This window comes from Eucyclogobius newberryi, unplaced genomic scaffold, assembly GCF_026437365.1.
Source record: "Eucyclogobius newberryi isolate DKJ021-1_F unplaced genomic scaffold, fEucNew1.0.hap1 SCAF_19, whole genome shotgun sequence".
Classification (NCBI taxonomy): Eukaryota; Metazoa; Chordata; class Actinopteri; order Gobiiformes; family Gobiidae; genus Eucyclogobius; species Eucyclogobius newberryi.
The window spans coordinates 26,162,933-26,181,609 of record NW_027315823.1 but is presented as its reverse complement, the minus strand read 5'-3'; the positions used below and the strand labels follow the sequence as shown (position 1 = coordinate 26,181,609).

The following is an 18,677-nucleotide window of genomic DNA, read 5'->3' as shown; positions in this document are numbered from 1 at the left end:
ACAAGTATCTTGATAATAATTTACAATTGCCAATAAGAGGAAATCTGTGTTATTACTTTGTACAGTTAGTTTTATTCAGAATAGTACTTTAGACATTGTTAGCATTTTTTACACGTTTCTAACAAAGACAGTAAAAAAAACTGCACTGAAATTCAAACTGATTTGAATACATCAACGGAAAGGAGTTATAAATAGTAATAATTTCGTTAAATCATTTGAGCGGATCATCTTTGTGGCTGTTGCTGATTGGTGGAGTCACAATGGACTTGTGAGATACGTCAGGTAAACGAGTTACATGATTGACAGGTTGATGTTCAATGGCTGGGCGCGCTTTGGCACAGCTCAACTGACGCCAGCCTCTGCGAACCAATCAGGATTCAGTTGAGGGCGGGACTGGTTTGTTGACAGGAAGCGTGTGAAGAGGAACCGCTACTACCACAGCTGTGGACCAGCAAGTAACTGCCAATAAAGAGAATTTCTCAAACCCATCGCTCGGCGTGTGGAGGAAAATAATGCGTTTTAACATCGTCACGGGGCAAAGATGCAATGGAGGTCATTAGTTGTGGGGCTGGTCGTTTTGAGACTGTCTCTCAGCTGTTTGCTGTGGCTAGCGTTTGGACTTGGACCAGGCGTCAGTTTCGGATTTAACTTTCCTCTAAGTTTTAATTTGCACAAACTGGACTTATTATTTCATGAAGAAAAAGGCGCGGAGTCCAGGGGTAAGACTTGGTCTCAACAAATACTAGTGAAAAGACATGAGGAGCCGGGCAGTGTGTGCGCTCGTGCGGGACATGAGCCCGCGGCGCCTCGCTCTTACCAAGGCTTTTACCTGGGGCTGTTCCAGGGCAAACAGGACGAGTACGTCCGCAGATACAGCTCCTTCCCGAACTCTCTCAAGACAAAGATGAAGGGCATGGCCAGAGACATGTTCTATTTTGGATATGACAATTATATGAAATATGCTTTTCCCAAGGATGAGCTCAACCCCATAGATTGTGAAGGCAGGGGACCAGACGTGCTAAACCCGTGAGTCACTGTCCTGGGACACTTCTCCTAACTGTGGCTCTTTGCATAGGCTCAAACAGTCAAATGTGCTGCTGCAGACACTGCTGCCCACACCAGCACTGTCCTGTTTTACATGTAATGGTTGTGTGTTTGTGGTTCCAGCGCTGGGCCGCACACGTGACATCATACTTCATGGACACCTCAAAACAAATAGAAAGACTCTGTGTCATAACAATGATATCCCAATTATTACATTTCAGTTATAGACCTATTTTGATATAAAACGGGCATTTACCTGTTTCATATCGATTTAAAGTCAAGGACAATTCTCCAAAGATGACAAAATATTGACTGTTCAGTTGCATTCTTTCTCAATAACTGTATGTTTTATATTTCAGGTCAAACATCAACATTAATGATGTTTTGGGGAATTATTCACTTACACTGATAGACACCCTTGACACTCTTTTGGTAAGAAGTTTCATTTCACAACTGTTAATAACATTGAAAAACAACTGGCACAGAAATGTTTGGGACACAATTGTGTATTTTATTTATTAATCACATTTTTGATTTATTTCTAGGTGCTGGGCAATGTATCAGAATTCCAGAAAGCTGTGAAGCTGGTGATCAATACTGTGTCATTTGACAAAGACTCAACGGTTCAAGTATTTGAGGCAAACATCAGGTACAAATGCGCTCTTATGATCCCAGAGATTGAGAACAATATAAGTTGCATTTAATATGTATTTCGCTTTCTACTTGAAGGATTTTGGGAAGTCTTATCTCGGCGCACATCCTCCTGACCGACCCAAAGCACCCGTTTGGAGAAGTGGGCTTTGAGGACTATGACAATGAACTTCTGCATTTGGCTCACGACTTGGCTGTTCGTCTGCTGCCAGCCTTCGAGAACACAAACACCGGCATTCCTTATCCCAGGGTGAGTAATACAAACAATTTTGTGCCAACGTTGAACATGTAACTTGTATTGTCAACTTGTGTTGACTAATTAACACACAGTTCAATTGATCTAAGGCAGAATGTAAGCTTTATTGTCAATAAAGTGAATATGAATTTAAGGATCATGTCAAAAAAAGCTTGTCCCATCAATCATGGACATCTTCTAGTCCAGACGTAGCTCAGGGTTTAGTTCCAGTTTAATCATGGGTTTGATTTAATCTGTGTGCGATGGGAGTATAACATGCACAAAATCAATGTTTAACAAAGCGGAGACATTGTGTAAAAAATACAACTGGTTTTGTACGTGAGCGTTGCACAGTAAAGCCGTGAAAATTGTGAGTGGCCTGACTTTTTTTTTAAACGTTAAACACAGGTGAACTTGAAGACTGGAGTCCCCCCCGACAGCATCAATGAGACCTGCACTGCGGGGGCCGGCTCTTTGCTGGTGGAGTTTGGGATTTTGAGTCGACTTATTGGAGACTCTACATTCGAGTGGGTTGCCAGACGAGCCGTCCGAGCTCTCTGGAAGTTACGGAGCAACGAAACTGGTTTGTTAGGTACATGCCTGCAGTCATGTGAAACTAAACTGAAATATTACACCTGGGATTAGTTTTGTGAAAAGTTCTGCCAAGTCCTTTTGTGAGGGATTGAGGTATGAACCAAAATAATACTATAATCACTTACCCATAAAGAGTTTTATGTTTAATTGGTCTAAAATGGTCTAATTTGTATGGGAGGGTGAATTTGAAAGCTTGGTGTGAAAATGCATTTATAAAAAAATGTTTTATTATTGTAAAAAATAAAATGCAAAGTTTCATTGTCATGTCATTCTTTTTGCTAAAGCTGATGATTTTGCATTTATCAGTGTTTCTTTTCTTGCAGGAAATGTAGTGAACATCCAAACGGGTCAGTGGGTAGGGAAACAGAGCGGCCTTGGAGCTGGGACGGACTCCTTTTATGAGTATTTACTGAAGTCATACATCCTTTTTGGGGAAAAGGAGGACTACAGGATGTTCCAGTCGGCTTATGAGAGCATTCAGAACCATATGAGAAGAGGGTGAGTCCCTCTTTACAGGCAGTGACCTAAATATCATGTGATCGGACAATAGGACTAGTCATTTATTATGCTCATACAATGAAATACAATACAATGCATTTTGTGTCTTTGCTCCTCTGAAACTATTGTTGTGTACAAAGTTAAAACAATTCAAAGAAATTCTTTCTTTCTTGCTTTCCTTGACAATAATAGTAGTCAAATTATAGAAATGACAAGTCATTTACAAGAAAGTGTTACCATTCAGTACATACCAAGATAGTTTGAAACACATTGGTGCTTTTGAAAACTTGTGACAACCATGTAAACCAATGAACTAAATGGATAAACTTCATCATTTGTTTTGTTTTTCTCCTCAGGCGTGAGTCGTGTAATGAAGGCGAAGGAGACCCGCCTCTGTACGTAAACGTGAACATGTTCAGCGGTGAAATCATGAACACTTGGATCGACTCCCTCCAGGCCTTTTTCCCTGGACTTCAGGTCAGACTATTACCGTATATAGAAGTATGTGACCTGTTCTCCTTCAACAATTTCAACGTCTGTATCAAATCGCTGCTCATTGTTCAACATAAATCTTAACATATCACTTGTATTTTACATTAGATAAACGTCATGACAGCAAAGATGTGTTATGTTTTTTATTCCATTACCCCATAGCCAAAAGTAGATGTTTGATCATCTGTTTTATTGGCTGACATTACTCTTGATCAATAGCAAACAACACTGTCCCAAACACTATTTTCCTATTTCAGAATTTACTCTAATACACTTTGTTTATTCTCTGGGGGCAATTGTTGAATTTTCTCAAAAGGTTTACAGTGTATTATGCCAAACTGATCCCACCAAACATGACAAAGGTTCAAACTCTGCTTGTTTCCATGGAGATCGATGCGTTTATTACCATAAAGTTTAACATTCTGGGTAAAGTAATAACATCTCCATGGAGACAAGCGGATAGCAGACCCTGCACCAGAAACATTACATACTGAATCTTTAAAATACCTTTTAAAATGTCTATGATGGAGGTTTCATCCACATTCTTTTAATCACGTTACATTACACGATGCATAATTCATTATGCATTAATTAACCCATGTGTTGTTTTTTCACTTTTTTTCCGTAGGTGTTGAGTGGGGATGTGGATAATGCCATTTGTCTGCACGCGTTCTACTATTCCATCTGGAAGCGCTTTGGGGCCCTGCCAGAGAGGTATAACTGGCAGCTTCAGGCCCCCGACGTGCTCTTCTATCCTCTCAGGCCTGAGCTGGTCGAGTCCACTTACCTGCTCTATCAGGTATCTCAGGAGGGTTCAGTCATTTGTGTCCGAGTGTCTTTAAAATGTATACATTTTCTTATTTTTATCTCCAGGAGAGACCTGAAATGTCATTATATTAAAAAAAATAGTGCTTTGGTCATAGGGCTGCAAGATTTATCACACTCGCACAAAAAATATTTTCAGACAAAATATAATTTTTCTATTATTCTATTATGACAGAATTGTACAATCAAAATCAATTGCTGTTTTGGACAATTGATGTGCAAAACTGAATGAGTATGTATTGTCTCATAACAGAAATGTTTAGTGTAATATCCTAGATAAGGGTATAAAGCACTGACTAAATATATAAAGTAATATGTCTGCCCTTTGTGGTTAATTTGATGTGCTATTCACCTTTTGTACAATATTTAAACTTCAGCAAAACATTGAGGGGCACATTTTAGCACTTTCTAGCCTTATTCACAATGCTTGTCAAATGAGATCACAATGAGATATTTTTCCTAAATCATTCAGCCATTCTTGGTCATGATCTGAGCCCATTTAGAAGCTGTAAATAGTCTTTTAGAGGTCACTAAAGCTACAGCACACTATGATATGATTTGTTGTCTCACCCAAAGACACCCATTTTATCAATCTCTTCAGAGGAAGCTCCTTGCATGGACAAATAAAGAAATATATTGTGATATCACTCACCTCAACCTTCATCTCTTACAGGCGACCAAAAACCCTTTTTATTTACATGTTGGTATGGATATTCTCCAGAGCCTTGAAAAAAATGCCAAAGTCAGGTACGTCTGTAAAATGCTACAAACTGCTTAAGATGATCTTTAAAATATTTCAAACGGACTGTGTTTTTGCAGATGTGGTTACGCCACTCTCCATCATGTTGTTGACAAATCAAAGGAGGATCGCATGGAGAGCTTCTTTCTCAGCGAGACCTGCAAATACCTTTATCTGGTACCTTGTAATACATTTAATTTCCTTCTTATCTTTATTTTTATATTATGCCAGTTGTAATTACATTTTTATTTTGATGAATTGCACAACCCTAATGCATTTCATTATCATTTCTTCCAGTGTACAGTTGGTACTGTACTGTTTGGACATTAAAATGTACTCGACCTTGAGACTAATCAGTACAAAAGCTAGCATCAAAAGTCAATCATGATTTGAGGAGGTATTGATACAGATAAAATTGACCTTTTTAGCGTGGTCTTGATCAACATTAATATCCAATCCACAGTCCATAAAAATACAAACAAGTTCCCAAACAACTTTTATAGGACCATGTAAAACAAACTGAAATCATATATGTTGAAAATCTCCTATTTGATAAAAAGAGCCTTTTTTGTAGTGAGACAGCACTAATATCTATTGCATTTTATTATCATTCATACATGTTAAGACCTGCTTTTCCTTTCTGCGGGATAATGTTTTGTTTCTGTTCTTGCAGCTGTTCGACGAGGACAACCCTCTGCACAGGTCTGATAATAAGTACATCTTCACCACAGAGGGACACGTGGTTCCCATCGACAAACGCTTCAGGGAGCGGCAGTGGAGCGACCTGGGCCCCTGTGAAGACCGAGCCCTCAGCGAGACGGGGCCCGGCAAATGGCACCACAGCAACACCAGCAACGTGAGTCTGGATATATGAATATTCAACCAAATCATATGTGGGCAAATGCGCAGCGGGCAATATGGATATCAGTAATTGTTTGTACTGTTTGATCAATCCTAACGAGTATTACGATATTCAATTTTCGTCCACCATCACATACTAATTAAAATTGTCTTAAAAACTTTATCATACATGGGTCCAGTTCTTTAGCGATTTTGTTTGTGTAATGCAACAATTACACAACCAGAACATGGATCATTTTACTGCAAATAATAAGAAAACAGTGTTCTTCTCGCAACTAATGGTGCGTTCACGCAAAAATTATGACTAAACACAGACAAGACAAGAGCAAAATCAGGACTAAAACGGGACCAAATCAAGTCACAAATCTAGAATTAAAGTTACGCAAGTTTACACACCCTGAAAATCTGTAAAGAAATAGACGCACAATCTTTTATATCCAACCTCACAACACATGATTTAACTATGTTGTTGTTTACAGGAAGTTATAATCTTGTATTCATGAATTTGTTCCTTGTTTCCACAGTGTGACAGAATCCCAGAGGAGCGGCGCTATGCCCTGCCTTTGAAGAGTGTCTACATGAGACAGATCGACAACATGGTGGGACTGTTTTAACTCTAAACTTACACAAATCTTCACCTCAGAACAGGGACGACGGAGCGAGGTTAGAAGGGAACTGTGCCGATCCATTTTGTGCCTGGTCTGCTGCGTGGCATCAGCAGAAGAAACCATTTGCAAAAAGTCTTGGCCTGGTCATCCTAAAAAAAAAAACATTCACTGTTTTTGGGCGAAGTTGGTCTTTAAAGGTGCACTATGTAACTTAAAACTTTCCACAGTCCATAGTTGCCAGGTCCACTTCTTTATAGCGACTTCAGGCTTCTATTTTTTTTTTCTGTTAAATGCTAAATGCAAGACCGATACGTTCCAAGCAAAGCAATAACATCTCCATTCCACATCTGAAAAGTTTCATACTGTAGTGCACCTTTAAACCTCTTGTATTTAAGTTGTCTTCCTTTCCTGCTAAACGGTCACAATTGCAGATTTCATTTTCCTTTTTCATAAATATACATATTGAAATGGCCTAAACTTCGCTCCAAAAGTAGCACCAGACTTAACTGTTGGCTGGCCAGGTTTATAGGGTTTATAGGGATTTATAGGGATACCTGAGAAACTATTCAGATTCGAGTGTGTGTCTTTGAGTTTTTAATTTAGCTGTTGGCCAAAGGGTGAATGAGTGAAGCAGTTTTTAACAACGACTGTATTTCTTGTGAATGTATTGTTATTATTATTATTGAACGATGGGAACAGTGCCAATGAGCCACCTTAAACACGTTGTGGCCACTATATCTGACACAGCGACCAGTGAAGTGTAAATCCAGTTCCTGACAGGTGCCTCTTCATACAACCGCAACAACAAAAGTGCTCCAACTGGGGATTCTTAAACCTTTTTACTCCGAATCCCACACGAACAAACCGGGGACTTTTCATGTAACAAATTAATTCTTGCCTATTTCAGAACAATGTGTGCCAAAACTACAATTAAACTATCGCTGAACCAGAATTGAATTGTGTTATAATTAAGTCTAACTCGAGTTAAACCAGGACTAAAATCAGGATTAAGCTTTCATCAAGCAATAAAACTCAGAAAAAAAAGAAATTACAAATGTGACATGAACCTATCACTAAATGTCTCTGGACCACAGTTTGAGAACCGATATCTTGAAGAAAAAGGGCTCCAACAAACAAAGACTGGACGTAGCCTATGCAGCATTTCCATAATTCAGGTTGTATTTTACTTTCAGTGTCTCAAAAGAACCATTTTAACTCCATATCTCAATTAATAGACAATAGTACTTTTCGGTTATAATTGTGGTCAAGGAGTTAAAACCATCTCTCTGCTTCTTGACAAATATGCACACATCAACACATTTTAATAACATGGAACAGTATTCTTCTTTGTTTCATTTAATAGTGCTAATGCCACAATATGTGCACTAATTTTGTTTTTATTCTTGTTTTAAGCCATAATATTTCAATTAAAAAATTAAGTAATTGATGGATTTTCCTTTTAAATTGTCAATACATTCTGCACTTAACTATTATAAAGACTTGTTCCAAAAATATAAAATTTGTTGATGTAGCACTGCAGAAGAAGTAAACAGCCATCTTACTGTATTTACTGTATCTTAAAAGTGCCTTCCAGTTTATTATACTTTTTTTTTCTGTTTGTTAAAAGCCATTGCTGTTGCACACAATCTCATTCCATGTATTGTGTCCATGTTAAGTGTGACAGTTTATTACAAAGATTTATTTTAACTTGGCGAGACAAATTGACATTTTTAGGTAGATTATTTTACTTTTTGAGCTTTGTGTTCAGTTTTGCACAATATTTTTTTATGTGGGTAAACTCAGGGCAGACAAAAGGACTAAAACACTAGAATTTGTCTTGGTTAATAATGACTGCACTGAGTTGAGGTACTGTGAATGTTCAAAAGGGTGTCTACGCTGAGGAAATAACCCTCTAAAACAAGATCATTATTTAAAACGTGCTTGAAATGAGTAGCATTTATCTTGTTTTGGGTATATTTTTACTACCTTAAAGTAAGATTGACAATAGAACAACCATAAAATAGCTTGTTTTAATCAGAATAAGATAAAGACCAGCATTTTCTCACTTGAAATGAGAAAAACAATGCTATTACACTTGAAATAATGACAAAACGTACTTGTTCTATTGGCAAATTTTATTTCAAGAAAGTCAAAATATCCTAAAATCCAGACAAATACAACTTCCATCACTTTTTAACTCATTGTCTTACTTAAGATTGTACATTTTTCCAGTGTAAGGTTCATTTCAGCTGCGTTTGTAAAAATATGTAGTTTATGGGTGGAAATTAGAAAGAACTATTCACCATAGTTTTTTGTGTTGGAAAACTACAATTGTCTTAATCCTTGATTTAAAAAAAATCTCAGGTTTTCTTCAATCTGTGCAACATTAGGTTTATTGAAATAGGGCTAAAATGTGCATTAATAAAACAAATTTGTGAACAAGAGCCGGGTCTGTGTTGCCTTTTATTCAAACAACAACCAAACGCTATACAAGCTTTACGTTTAGATATAGGTTTACACGCGTCGTAGATCACATATGAAACAGTTGAATTCAAACCCAAATAATCTTAAATATACCTGAAATATGCCCTTTTAAATGTGTATGATTTCGTCTTGAATAAAGCATTTGATAAATACAACAATGATGTAATACTACGGAGCTGTCGTGTATCATTTTACACACTGTGCATAGAAGCGTGACTAGTTTTATTTACATCCTTCTGACACGGTCAAGTGCATTTGCAGGTGGTGACAACTTCTCGTTTCAACATTAGTTTACTGCAATTTAATTCTCATTTTTATTTATGTTAGAAAAATCCTTTGGTCTCGACTACAAAACCGTACATTCGGACAAGACCAACTAACAAACAGTCGAAGCCTGTGTAGTTGTTGCACAGTTGACTATTCATGCTTGACGTTGGGTCCACAGCAGATGAAGAGGGACAGAAGCAACCTGCGAAAATAAGGTTTCAGTGTTTTTTTAAAGGTGCACTGTGCAACTTAGGGATGGGACAATAAACAATAATACAGTTTATTGTAATAAAAATGTCCTTTGACCTTTGATCCTTTGTTGAATTTTTTTTTAACTGTGATAATTGCCAACAAAGGAAAGATTGACCTAAATTGACACTGGAAAGATTGACCTAAATATGATAATTAATGTCATAAGTCATATATTTTTCTTGATTTCAGTAGATTTTGACTGTGCTAAAATAAGATTTGACAATGGAACAAGAATAAATTGTATTATTTTGTTAAAAATAAGGAAAAGACATTGGCAAATTGTATTTTAAGACGGTAAACATATACACAAACCAAGATAAATATTACTTACTTCATTCAAGATCTTAAGTCATTTTTTCCCAGTGCAATTGCCATAACACCACCAGATTGTAAAGAAAAAAAGCTACTTATCCATGATGTTTTTTGTCTAGATCGCTGTTGCAATTCTATAATAATTGTTTAAACATTACTTATTTGTAATGTTAAAGTTATAAATATTAACATCCATAACATGTTTTAACTCAATCGTCATTTTTAAATAACTATTGTGACCGTTAATGGCAGTAGTTCTGGCCGTGATAATCATGACTTTCACGGTCCTTCTTGGAGAGTCTGCCACCTGCTTGTTTCCATGGAGATGCTTTTGCTTTGTCTGGAAAGTTCCACAGATTGAATATAATCTAATATAATATAACATTGAGAATATTATTCTCAATGTTATGAGCCCCGTTTATAAGCTAAAGACGGCTTCACGTGTGTCTACGTTCATCACTATGCTAAATGTTTGTGTGTATATGTTGTAATCAAGTTTGTAATGTTTAATGCCATACAATATCTTCATGGAGACAAGCAGGGGGCGCTACTGAGCAAAGCCATACTGTAGGTCGGATCTATGGAGAGGCAATCTCAGTCAGGCTGTGTATTTTTTCAAGCAACACCTGTAACTAAATAAATGCTATGACTGATAACACTTTATAATGAGTACACTTTTAGAGCCTTAATAAAGCATGAACAAAGACTTAATTCATAATGAACAAATAGTTTATTAAGAATGATTCAGGTTTAGTAACTACTTCATTCATTCTCTAACTCCTAACCCCTGAATAAAGTTGTTACTCGAGCTGCAACTAAAGATTTTAGCAGTCAACTAGTCAAACAATTATTTCTTTTGTACATTGGGAGTTTTTAAATACATAATCAACAAAATAACAGTTGAAATATGGAGAATATTTACGAATCAATGTATTATTGATGAAATGTTTTTTTTTTACATTTTGATTTAATAATGCCACTGTCTTTGTTATAAAAGGTATTTTAAGTGTCTGTATAATCTAGATAACAAATAATAACTTGATAATCTATTTGTTCACTATGGATTATGAAGTTTATGTTCATGCTTTATTAAGGCTATGTAAGGTTTATTAAAAGGTGTCACTATAAAGTAGTACTGTTTAAATGTGTTAATATAATAGATCCATGGTTTAATGCCATACTGTGGAACACTTCTTCTTCTTTGGTGTTTTATGGCTGTTGGTATCCAAGTGTTACATTACCGCCACGTACTGTAGTTGTACATCTTAAACTTTAGACTTTATTCATTAGACTTTATTCTTTAGACTTTATTCTTTAAGGACTAACGTATTTACGATGACGAGTTGAAAAGTGACGCAGTGCACCTTTAACGATGCTGGTGTTGTACCCGTGTTTGCTGCAGTGGGTGGTTCAGAAGAGCCCACAGTCCTTGAGGTTTTCTTTGATGATGATGTCGGTGACGGCGTCGAACACAAACTTGACGTTCTCCGTGTCTGTGGCGCAGGTCATGTGGGAGTAGATCTCTTTGATGTCTCGGCGCATGTTCAAGTCCAAGAACTGCATCTTAATGTAGTTACCGGCGTCCTCGTATGTGTTTGGGCCTGTGCGAAGAACAGCACTATTTATTACAGCACACAACTCTCAAAACCAACTCTGTATTTAGAAAACCCATGCACATCTCTATGGCAGCGGAGGGATCTAACAATAACCCAAATATCGTGACATTGTATCGTCAAAAGTCTCACAATAATATCGTGGAGCTTTCACAATGTAAACTTAAGGAACTACATAGACCAGTTCAGTGCAGACAACATGAAGCAAATGCTGTTTTTAAGCACTTTTATACCTTAATTCTTTTGGGATATGAATTATTCACATTGATGTTTGTCATGGTCGAGGAAAAAGTAGTACCGTATTTTCCGGACTATAAGTCGCACTTTTTTTCATAGTTTTGGCCGGGGTGCGACTTATACTTATATTTATACTTATATAGTTATACCTATATTCCGGAGCAACTTATATGTGATATTATTTGTTATTTTCACACTGCATTTTTTGGCTGGTGCGACTTATACTCCGGTGTAATTTATAGTCCGGAAAATATGGTAGTTCTAATATTCCAAAATATCACCATAAATATCGCACTGTGAAATGAATATCATGATGATATATCGTACTGTGATATTTGCATATCGTTACTTCCATCCCTACAGTTACCTGGCCGGATGATGATCAGAGGGCTTGAGTAATCAGACAACCCTCATTAGATCTGATTATTGGCCCGTACACAAATCTCATCATCAATCATCCAAAACACATGGCGGTGAGGTTTGTCAGTTTTTTAGGGGGCGTTCACTTTTGTTGGGTGCGGTCACTTTTGTTTAGTGCAAATATTGGCGTTTAGTCCTGTTCTAGTCCTGGTTTAGGATTGTTCTCAATTTAGGCTGCGTTTACACTTGTCATTATTTGATCCTAAATTGAGCCCATTTTAGTCCCGATGTGGACTTTGTTTGGTCCTGTTTTATTTTTTGTTTAGTCCTGATTTTGTCCAGGATTAATTTGGAATTTTGTCCAAATTTACTCCCGTTTTTGTATCAGTCCCTGTGTTGCAAGTGTGAACGCATCATCAGTCCCAGTTTGATTCCAAATTTTACATGAACGATTTTCAGAGTCAACAGCGGTATTGCAGTATTTTCCTTTACTTTACTTTAACGCATGCAAAGGTGTGAACAATCAGAAATAAATCAGATTACTCACAATGATTTAGAGGTTTACATGACATTCCAAAAATCTGATAACTCAGATTATCCATCAGATAAAGATCAGTTTTATGTGTGTGCATTTACCAAACCCTTTTCCAAACGCATCTAAACTGACACAATGGATTCTATTTCAATAAATCCCCACACTCCAGGTTCATGCTCATGCTGCGCTCACCGTCGTAATCGGGGAAGCACATGCTCAGATGGGCCTTCTTGATCTTCTCCACAAACACGTCCTTCTTGTTGAGGAAGAGGACGATGGAGGTGGCGGCGAAGTAGCGGTGGTTACAGATGCTGTTGAACAAGTGCAGGCTCTCGTGCATTCGGTTCTGAAACAGATTCAGGATATTTGGGTGTTTGGTATCGACTAACGTTCAATTATACATGAAGAATTCGCCTTCTTCTCTGCTCTCACCACTTCGTCGTCTTCCACCAGCACCATGTCGTAGGCGCTCAGAGCTGCGATGAAGATGATGCAGGTCACTCCTTCGAAACAGTGGATCCACTTCTTCCTCTCTGACCTCTGTCCGCCCACGTCAAACATCCTGAGCAGTAAGAAAAAGTGAGGAGAGGAGGAATGTTTGAAGCGCAGGTTTTTCAAGTTTTTCTACTTCGTTTAGTGGGACGGTAAATATTTATTGTAGTTTTACTGCGGTCAAGTGGCAGTCTGTAAAGAAAACAAGAACACTAAAAGGAGGAAATTACAGGAAGTAGCACCGAGTTCTAAAAGGAATCCCTCTGTCATCAATGCACAATATTCAATCCAAAATGCAGAGACTATTTACGCACAAGAAACACACTTTTCACGCAGTTTGAAACACTCATTTAAGAACATAAAGGTGCTGTCATATATTTTCTTTCTAATGTGTCGATTGAAATAACTTTTTGGCCCTTGTTTACAACATGGTTGCTAGTTTTTTAGTCAAATTTGACATGTAATTGTGTTTACTACATTTTAGTGAAGTGTATAGTCAGATGCGCTTTGAATATTCTTTACCTGAAGTGGAGGTCTTTAAAGGAGAACGTGGTCTCGATGATACCGGTGGTCTTGACTCGAGATCGCAGCACATCCTGCTCAGTGGGCACGTAACCGGGCTGAACCAGTCGTTCTAAATCGTTCAGGTAGCTGATCGAGAAAATGAATGAATGAGTGAAACTTTTAATGCCCCGAGGGGAATTTGTGTTGCACACGAGAGCACATCAAATCACTCCAGAAGGTTATGAAGACACATAGAGAAGAGAACACAGAAGACAAATACATGAGCAGAAGTGTAGTTTTGCATTCAAATGGCGGCAAATAACTCCCCAAAAGGTCAGCATTTCGGCACTTGCATTTCAGGTGCCAAAGCTCTAATCTTAACTAAATGAATGGTTTCCAAACCTAACCTTAATCCCTAATTTTATTCTGAATGTGAGATATTATTTTTTCTAAAATAAACATTTTCTCCCACAAACCTGTAAAAATAAAACAGTTCTAACATTCCATGTCACAAAGACCTAATCTTAAACTTAATCTTAACCCAAATCCTCTTTTAAATATGATAAATAATGATAAACACATATAGAATGCCAATTTCCCTGAATTAAATGCCAAACCATTCTCTATTCTTCAGCTCTCCAGGTTTGAACAGGAAGTCAATGGACCTGTTTTTATCATTAAGCCATTTTAGATCAATGTTGAGGTTAATCTACTTAGGTTGCAGTTTATTGCTAAGTAAAATGACATAAACCTATCAAACGGTCTCCAGGCACCTGTAAGATTCCCGTACAACATTGACAAACAATTGTTCTTACTATCCAGCCGAGTCGTTGAGCTGGTACTCGGAGGCGCGGTCGAAGCAGGCCTGGATCCCGGAGTCCTTCCACAAACGCAGGATGATATCGGCCAGCTCCTTCGGCATGGTGCCCTCCTCGATGGTGTCTGCCAGGTGCATTAGCTTCCTCGCATCATCCTGAAGGCGGATTCACAGGGCAAGTGGTTAGAAATCCACTCAGGTTTGAGAAATGAGCTTGTAACGGAAGTAGCACCGTTATAAGAATATAGACAGGGGGTCCAAACTATAGCCCAGGAGCCAATTGTGGCCCTCTGACCCATCTTTGTTTGTCTTGACACTGCAAAAATCTAATATCCAACCTTGTTCATTGTTCATTGTTTTATGTTGCACCGAATCACCAAAGCAAGTTCCTATGTTTGTGAATTCTGTTCATTGACAATGGCAATAAACCTTTTCTGGTAGAATATTGAACAGAATTTGAGTAGTTTTGAGTAGTTCTGACTAAGTTAATTAAGCTTGAAATAAGATAATGTGTTCGCTCACGAGGAAAGTACAAAAACTGCACCCTGTTGGCAATTAATTCAGCTTGAAATAAGAAGAGTAAGTACATCTTAACTACTCATATTTATTCAAACAAAGATGAACATCCTGAATTCACTTAAATTTGACTAAAATCTATTGTTACAACCTCGATAAATAACGTTTTAGTGTGAAACAGACCTGATTTAAAAATGATTCACAGCATCAATGTCCGTCATTGGCCCTTGATTTTCTCGATGTTTTATCATGTGGCCCTCGATTGTAAACGTTTGGACACCCCTGATATAGGTGCATACAAATGTGTATCTCCACAATATGCAACGATAGAAGTTCCCAGCCCACATTTGACACTAAATATTCCTCAATCTTTTTTTTAACAGGCTTCCTTAAATAATAATACTATAAAATGCTGCGAAAAGTAATGCGTGATTTAAGATCATTGTCTTGATTTGAGGAGATTTTGCTTATGTAGGTAAGTAAGTTAGTAAATCAATTTAAGCCTCATAAAAAAAATGTTCTTACTTAATGTGTAACTATTTTCTCTTACAAATCCGTGCCAGTGAATGCAGCAGTCACACTTCCTATCAAGAAGGTCCTGGATTCAAGTCCCGGGCCAAAACATGGACAAAAGGTACAAATCCTCCAACTAAAGTCTTTAATAGGATGTCACAATACGAAATTTTAGCGCTAAGATTATTGTGAGAAAATTGATTTACGATTATTCATGATTACGGAGACAGGGAAATCTTCATAATTTTCATGTTGAACATGGCACTATTCCTCAATTTTGTGACCGGCTTTATTCAAATGTAACTTTCTGAAAGACAAAATAATGTTAAATGTGACAAACAGAGCCAGATAAAAGTTTTTTACTTTCAGGTATATTTTTGGGCTATAGATTGAACTGAAAATACTTAATTTTGCTTCTAAAATGATCACAATTATTCTTGTTCTTATTGTGATCTGAATAATCACGATTATCGATCAAAGAAAAAATCTTGACATCCCTAGTCCTGACCAATCCGAGCTCCCCGAGGGCAGCGCTGCAGTGGCTCAATGCTACAGCAAAAAGCCAGGACAGATCAATGCAGAAAATTAATTTCCTGTTCGACGAAATAATAGACCTTGAAAAGTATTGTTCCAGAATAATGTCACATCTCAAGTCGAATCTACATAAAGTAAGATCAACTTTAACTTTCAAAAAATATGACTTTTTGCTGTGTAGTACCAGAAGAGCCAGTAATAAAAACGAATAATTGAATGTACCGGTAGTTGTTGAATAAAGTGTCATGCTTGGTGTGTGTTTACCGCCTGGTCCTGGTGGCCGAAGTTGATGTTGAGTGTGTTCATGGCTTTGATGATGGCCATGATGGACTGGATCGTGTTGCTGTAGATGATGGTGATGAACTCCAGACACTCTTCCAGTGAGTAACCGTCTTTGTGGATAATTCTGTCAGGAGAATAATGGTATAAATGTTTGGACTGGAAATCCAAAACTGTAAATACGAGGAACTTACTTCATCTGTTTGACAATTGTGCTTTTTCCCGACTCTCCGGCACCTAAACAGAAGAAAAGGATTCATGTTTCAGTTTGAGATGTTTCTGTTCTACTCATAACAAAGGAAATGGGCATTAATATTGTTGAATATCTGAAGACAAATTGACAAATTGACAATAATTGAATAATTTGTTGGGTTGAGGGCCTTTCAGGTGACTCTTTAATAAAGATGATTTATTAATTTAGACATATAATTACACATCGAATGACCTAGTTTCTTATATTAGGTTTGATCTGTACATAACCCGTCTAATCTTGTTAAAGCCCGAGGCATTATTAACTAGTGTTGACAAAGCAGGATTTGTTTTCTAGGCCTATAATGATATCAATGCATTTTATCTGAGAAAGTTTGGTTGCTATGTGGTTGTTTGTTAAATGCTAGATGATCATTTTGAGGAGATGTATCAGGTGTGTCCTTGTCAGTGATAATCTCTTTGTGTTGATGCTCTGTTGTTTCAGAATTAACCTGGATTGGAAAGTTAAACCTGTTCAAACAAAACCATATTTCTTCTAGTATTTTCTTCAGATTTTCAACTACATTGCCATTTGGTAAATATAAATCAGGACTTTTTGTTGTTTCAGAATATTTGAGCAAACTACAAATATGTGTTCAAATCTTCTCTCTGATTGAGGACAAAAGTATATACACGATTGTAGACTATGTATTCCCGCTGTTTTCCAATATTACATCTTGTGTTAATTGACATATTTGGCTGGTGTTACCTAGCAGCAGCAGTTTGACTGTCCGGGCGTCCAGGTCTGCATCTTCCTTGAGTTTCTTCTCCAGCTCCCGGGAGCGTTTGTCTTCGGCGCTCGCTCCGGCCCCCATCCTGTGTCCCCCGCTTTAGGCCCTTTTCCCACAAAACAAAAAAATCTGGAAAACTGAAAGCCTGAAAGCGGGCTCTACAGTGTGCCAGAGGGGGCTGCAGACACAGATTGACCAGTTGAGAGTATGTGCTGAACATAGAAGAGGATTTGGGGGATCCTGTGTCCACCTGACTCTGAGGACCAATAGAGAACAAGGACAGGAGTAAAGTGTGACAGGCCTCAGTTCAGGACGGGGCTCACCTTTAGGAGACTGCTGGGCTCAGCGGAAGATGCACAGCAGCTCAAAGCCTAATCTCTGAAGCCCTCGACCAGGACTGGCTCCAGATACAGACAATTTGATTCTTGCCCAACCAATTAAACCTATTGCAAATCAATCTTTATTTTGATTCCCTCCACCCAAACTGAGCTGCTGGGAACAGGGCCTTTCTTTAAATGAACTGATTTTCCATCCAGCTTCAGTCGCAACACATTTCTGAATTCAGTTTGTTCAAAAATTCCCATAGAATACTTTCCCAACAAGTTCTTAATTTCCTAATTTTGTACAATTGTGTGACAAGTGGTTGATCCCCTTTTAGAGAATCTGTCACAGCCACATGCAATTCACAATGACACCCCCTTAGCTTCATAATAGCAGAGAAAGTCTCCAGTTGTTAACGTAAATTATGTTTTTAGTAAAAGAAATTGAGTTTTAAATTTTGTTTTGTAATTGTCTTCTGTGTTACAACAGATGGGTCTTTTAAAAGTTGCTATAATCTTGCATATTTATTATAACGTATTGCGCTGTCCCTATTAAATTAATGAACAGACAAACAAACAAATGAATAAATACATGTATTTGTGTAATGTAATAAGTTGATCAAATTCTTTGACGCCTTTAGATGACAGAAGATTTGTCAGTAGAACATATTCTATTTATGGTTCTGTCTGTGTGCTAAAAGCAGGTAACGAGGTCAAAGATAGGCCCGATACTGTCCCAGTGGAACAGCAGAGACATCAGACTCACATTTTGTTTCAGATGGATAATGTGCAGCTCTGAAGTGCTTAAAGAGATTTGCAGTTTCACCTGACACATCTCATTGACCTCAATCTGGACCTGGTTAAGGACCTTAATCCACTCACTACTAATTATATGTATACTGTATATACAATGTAGTCAGTTTTAATATGTTTAGCATGTCATTTATTAGTCAAGATTAAGATAAAGGAGCACTAAGTAACATTTCCTGCAGAGCCCCCTGCTGTCTTCGTGTTTTTGCTTTGCCTGGAATGTTCCACGGTATGGCATTCAACTTATCTAACCTGTATTCATTCAGTTACAGGTTATAGCAAAAAATAATAATAAACATAACATG

At 37.6% G+C, this 18,677-nt stretch overlaps 2 protein-coding genes across 2 annotated transcripts; one reads left to right on the top strand and one right to left on the bottom strand.

Annotated features, from left to right (window-relative positions):
- Window positions 1–380: 380 nt before the first annotated feature.
- edem1 (ER degradation enhancer, mannosidase alpha-like 1) lies at window positions 381–9,499 on the top strand. The gene is made up of 12 exons (XM_072452507.1): window positions 381–1,026; window positions 1,404–1,476; window positions 1,590–1,693; window positions 1,774–1,945; window positions 2,339–2,522; window positions 2,848–3,022; window positions 3,379–3,499; window positions 4,143–4,313; window positions 5,013–5,086; window positions 5,159–5,255; window positions 5,752–5,934; window positions 6,464–9,499. Exons 1-12 carry the CDS (start codon window positions 542–544, stop codon window positions 6,551–6,553), a joined length of 1,929 nt encoding a protein of 642 aa, XP_072308608.1. The 5' UTR covers window positions 381–541; the 3' UTR covers window positions 6,554–9,499.
- gnat1 (guanine nucleotide binding protein (G protein), alpha transducing activity polypeptide 1) lies at window positions 8,997–17,512 on the bottom strand. Its single transcript, XM_072452518.1, has 9 exons — window positions 17,221–17,512; window positions 16,457–16,499; window positions 16,248–16,389; window positions 14,419–14,576; window positions 13,622–13,750; window positions 13,040–13,169; window positions 12,800–12,953; window positions 11,250–11,463; window positions 8,997–9,500 (listed from the first exon to the last, which is right to left on the bottom strand). Exons 1-8 carry the CDS (start codon window positions 17,324–17,326, stop codon window positions 11,273–11,275), a joined length of 1,053 nt encoding a protein of 350 aa, XP_072308619.1. The 5' UTR covers window positions 17,327–17,512; the 3' UTR covers window positions 8,997–9,500; window positions 11,250–11,272.
- Window positions 17,513–18,677: the final 1,165 nt, after the last annotated feature.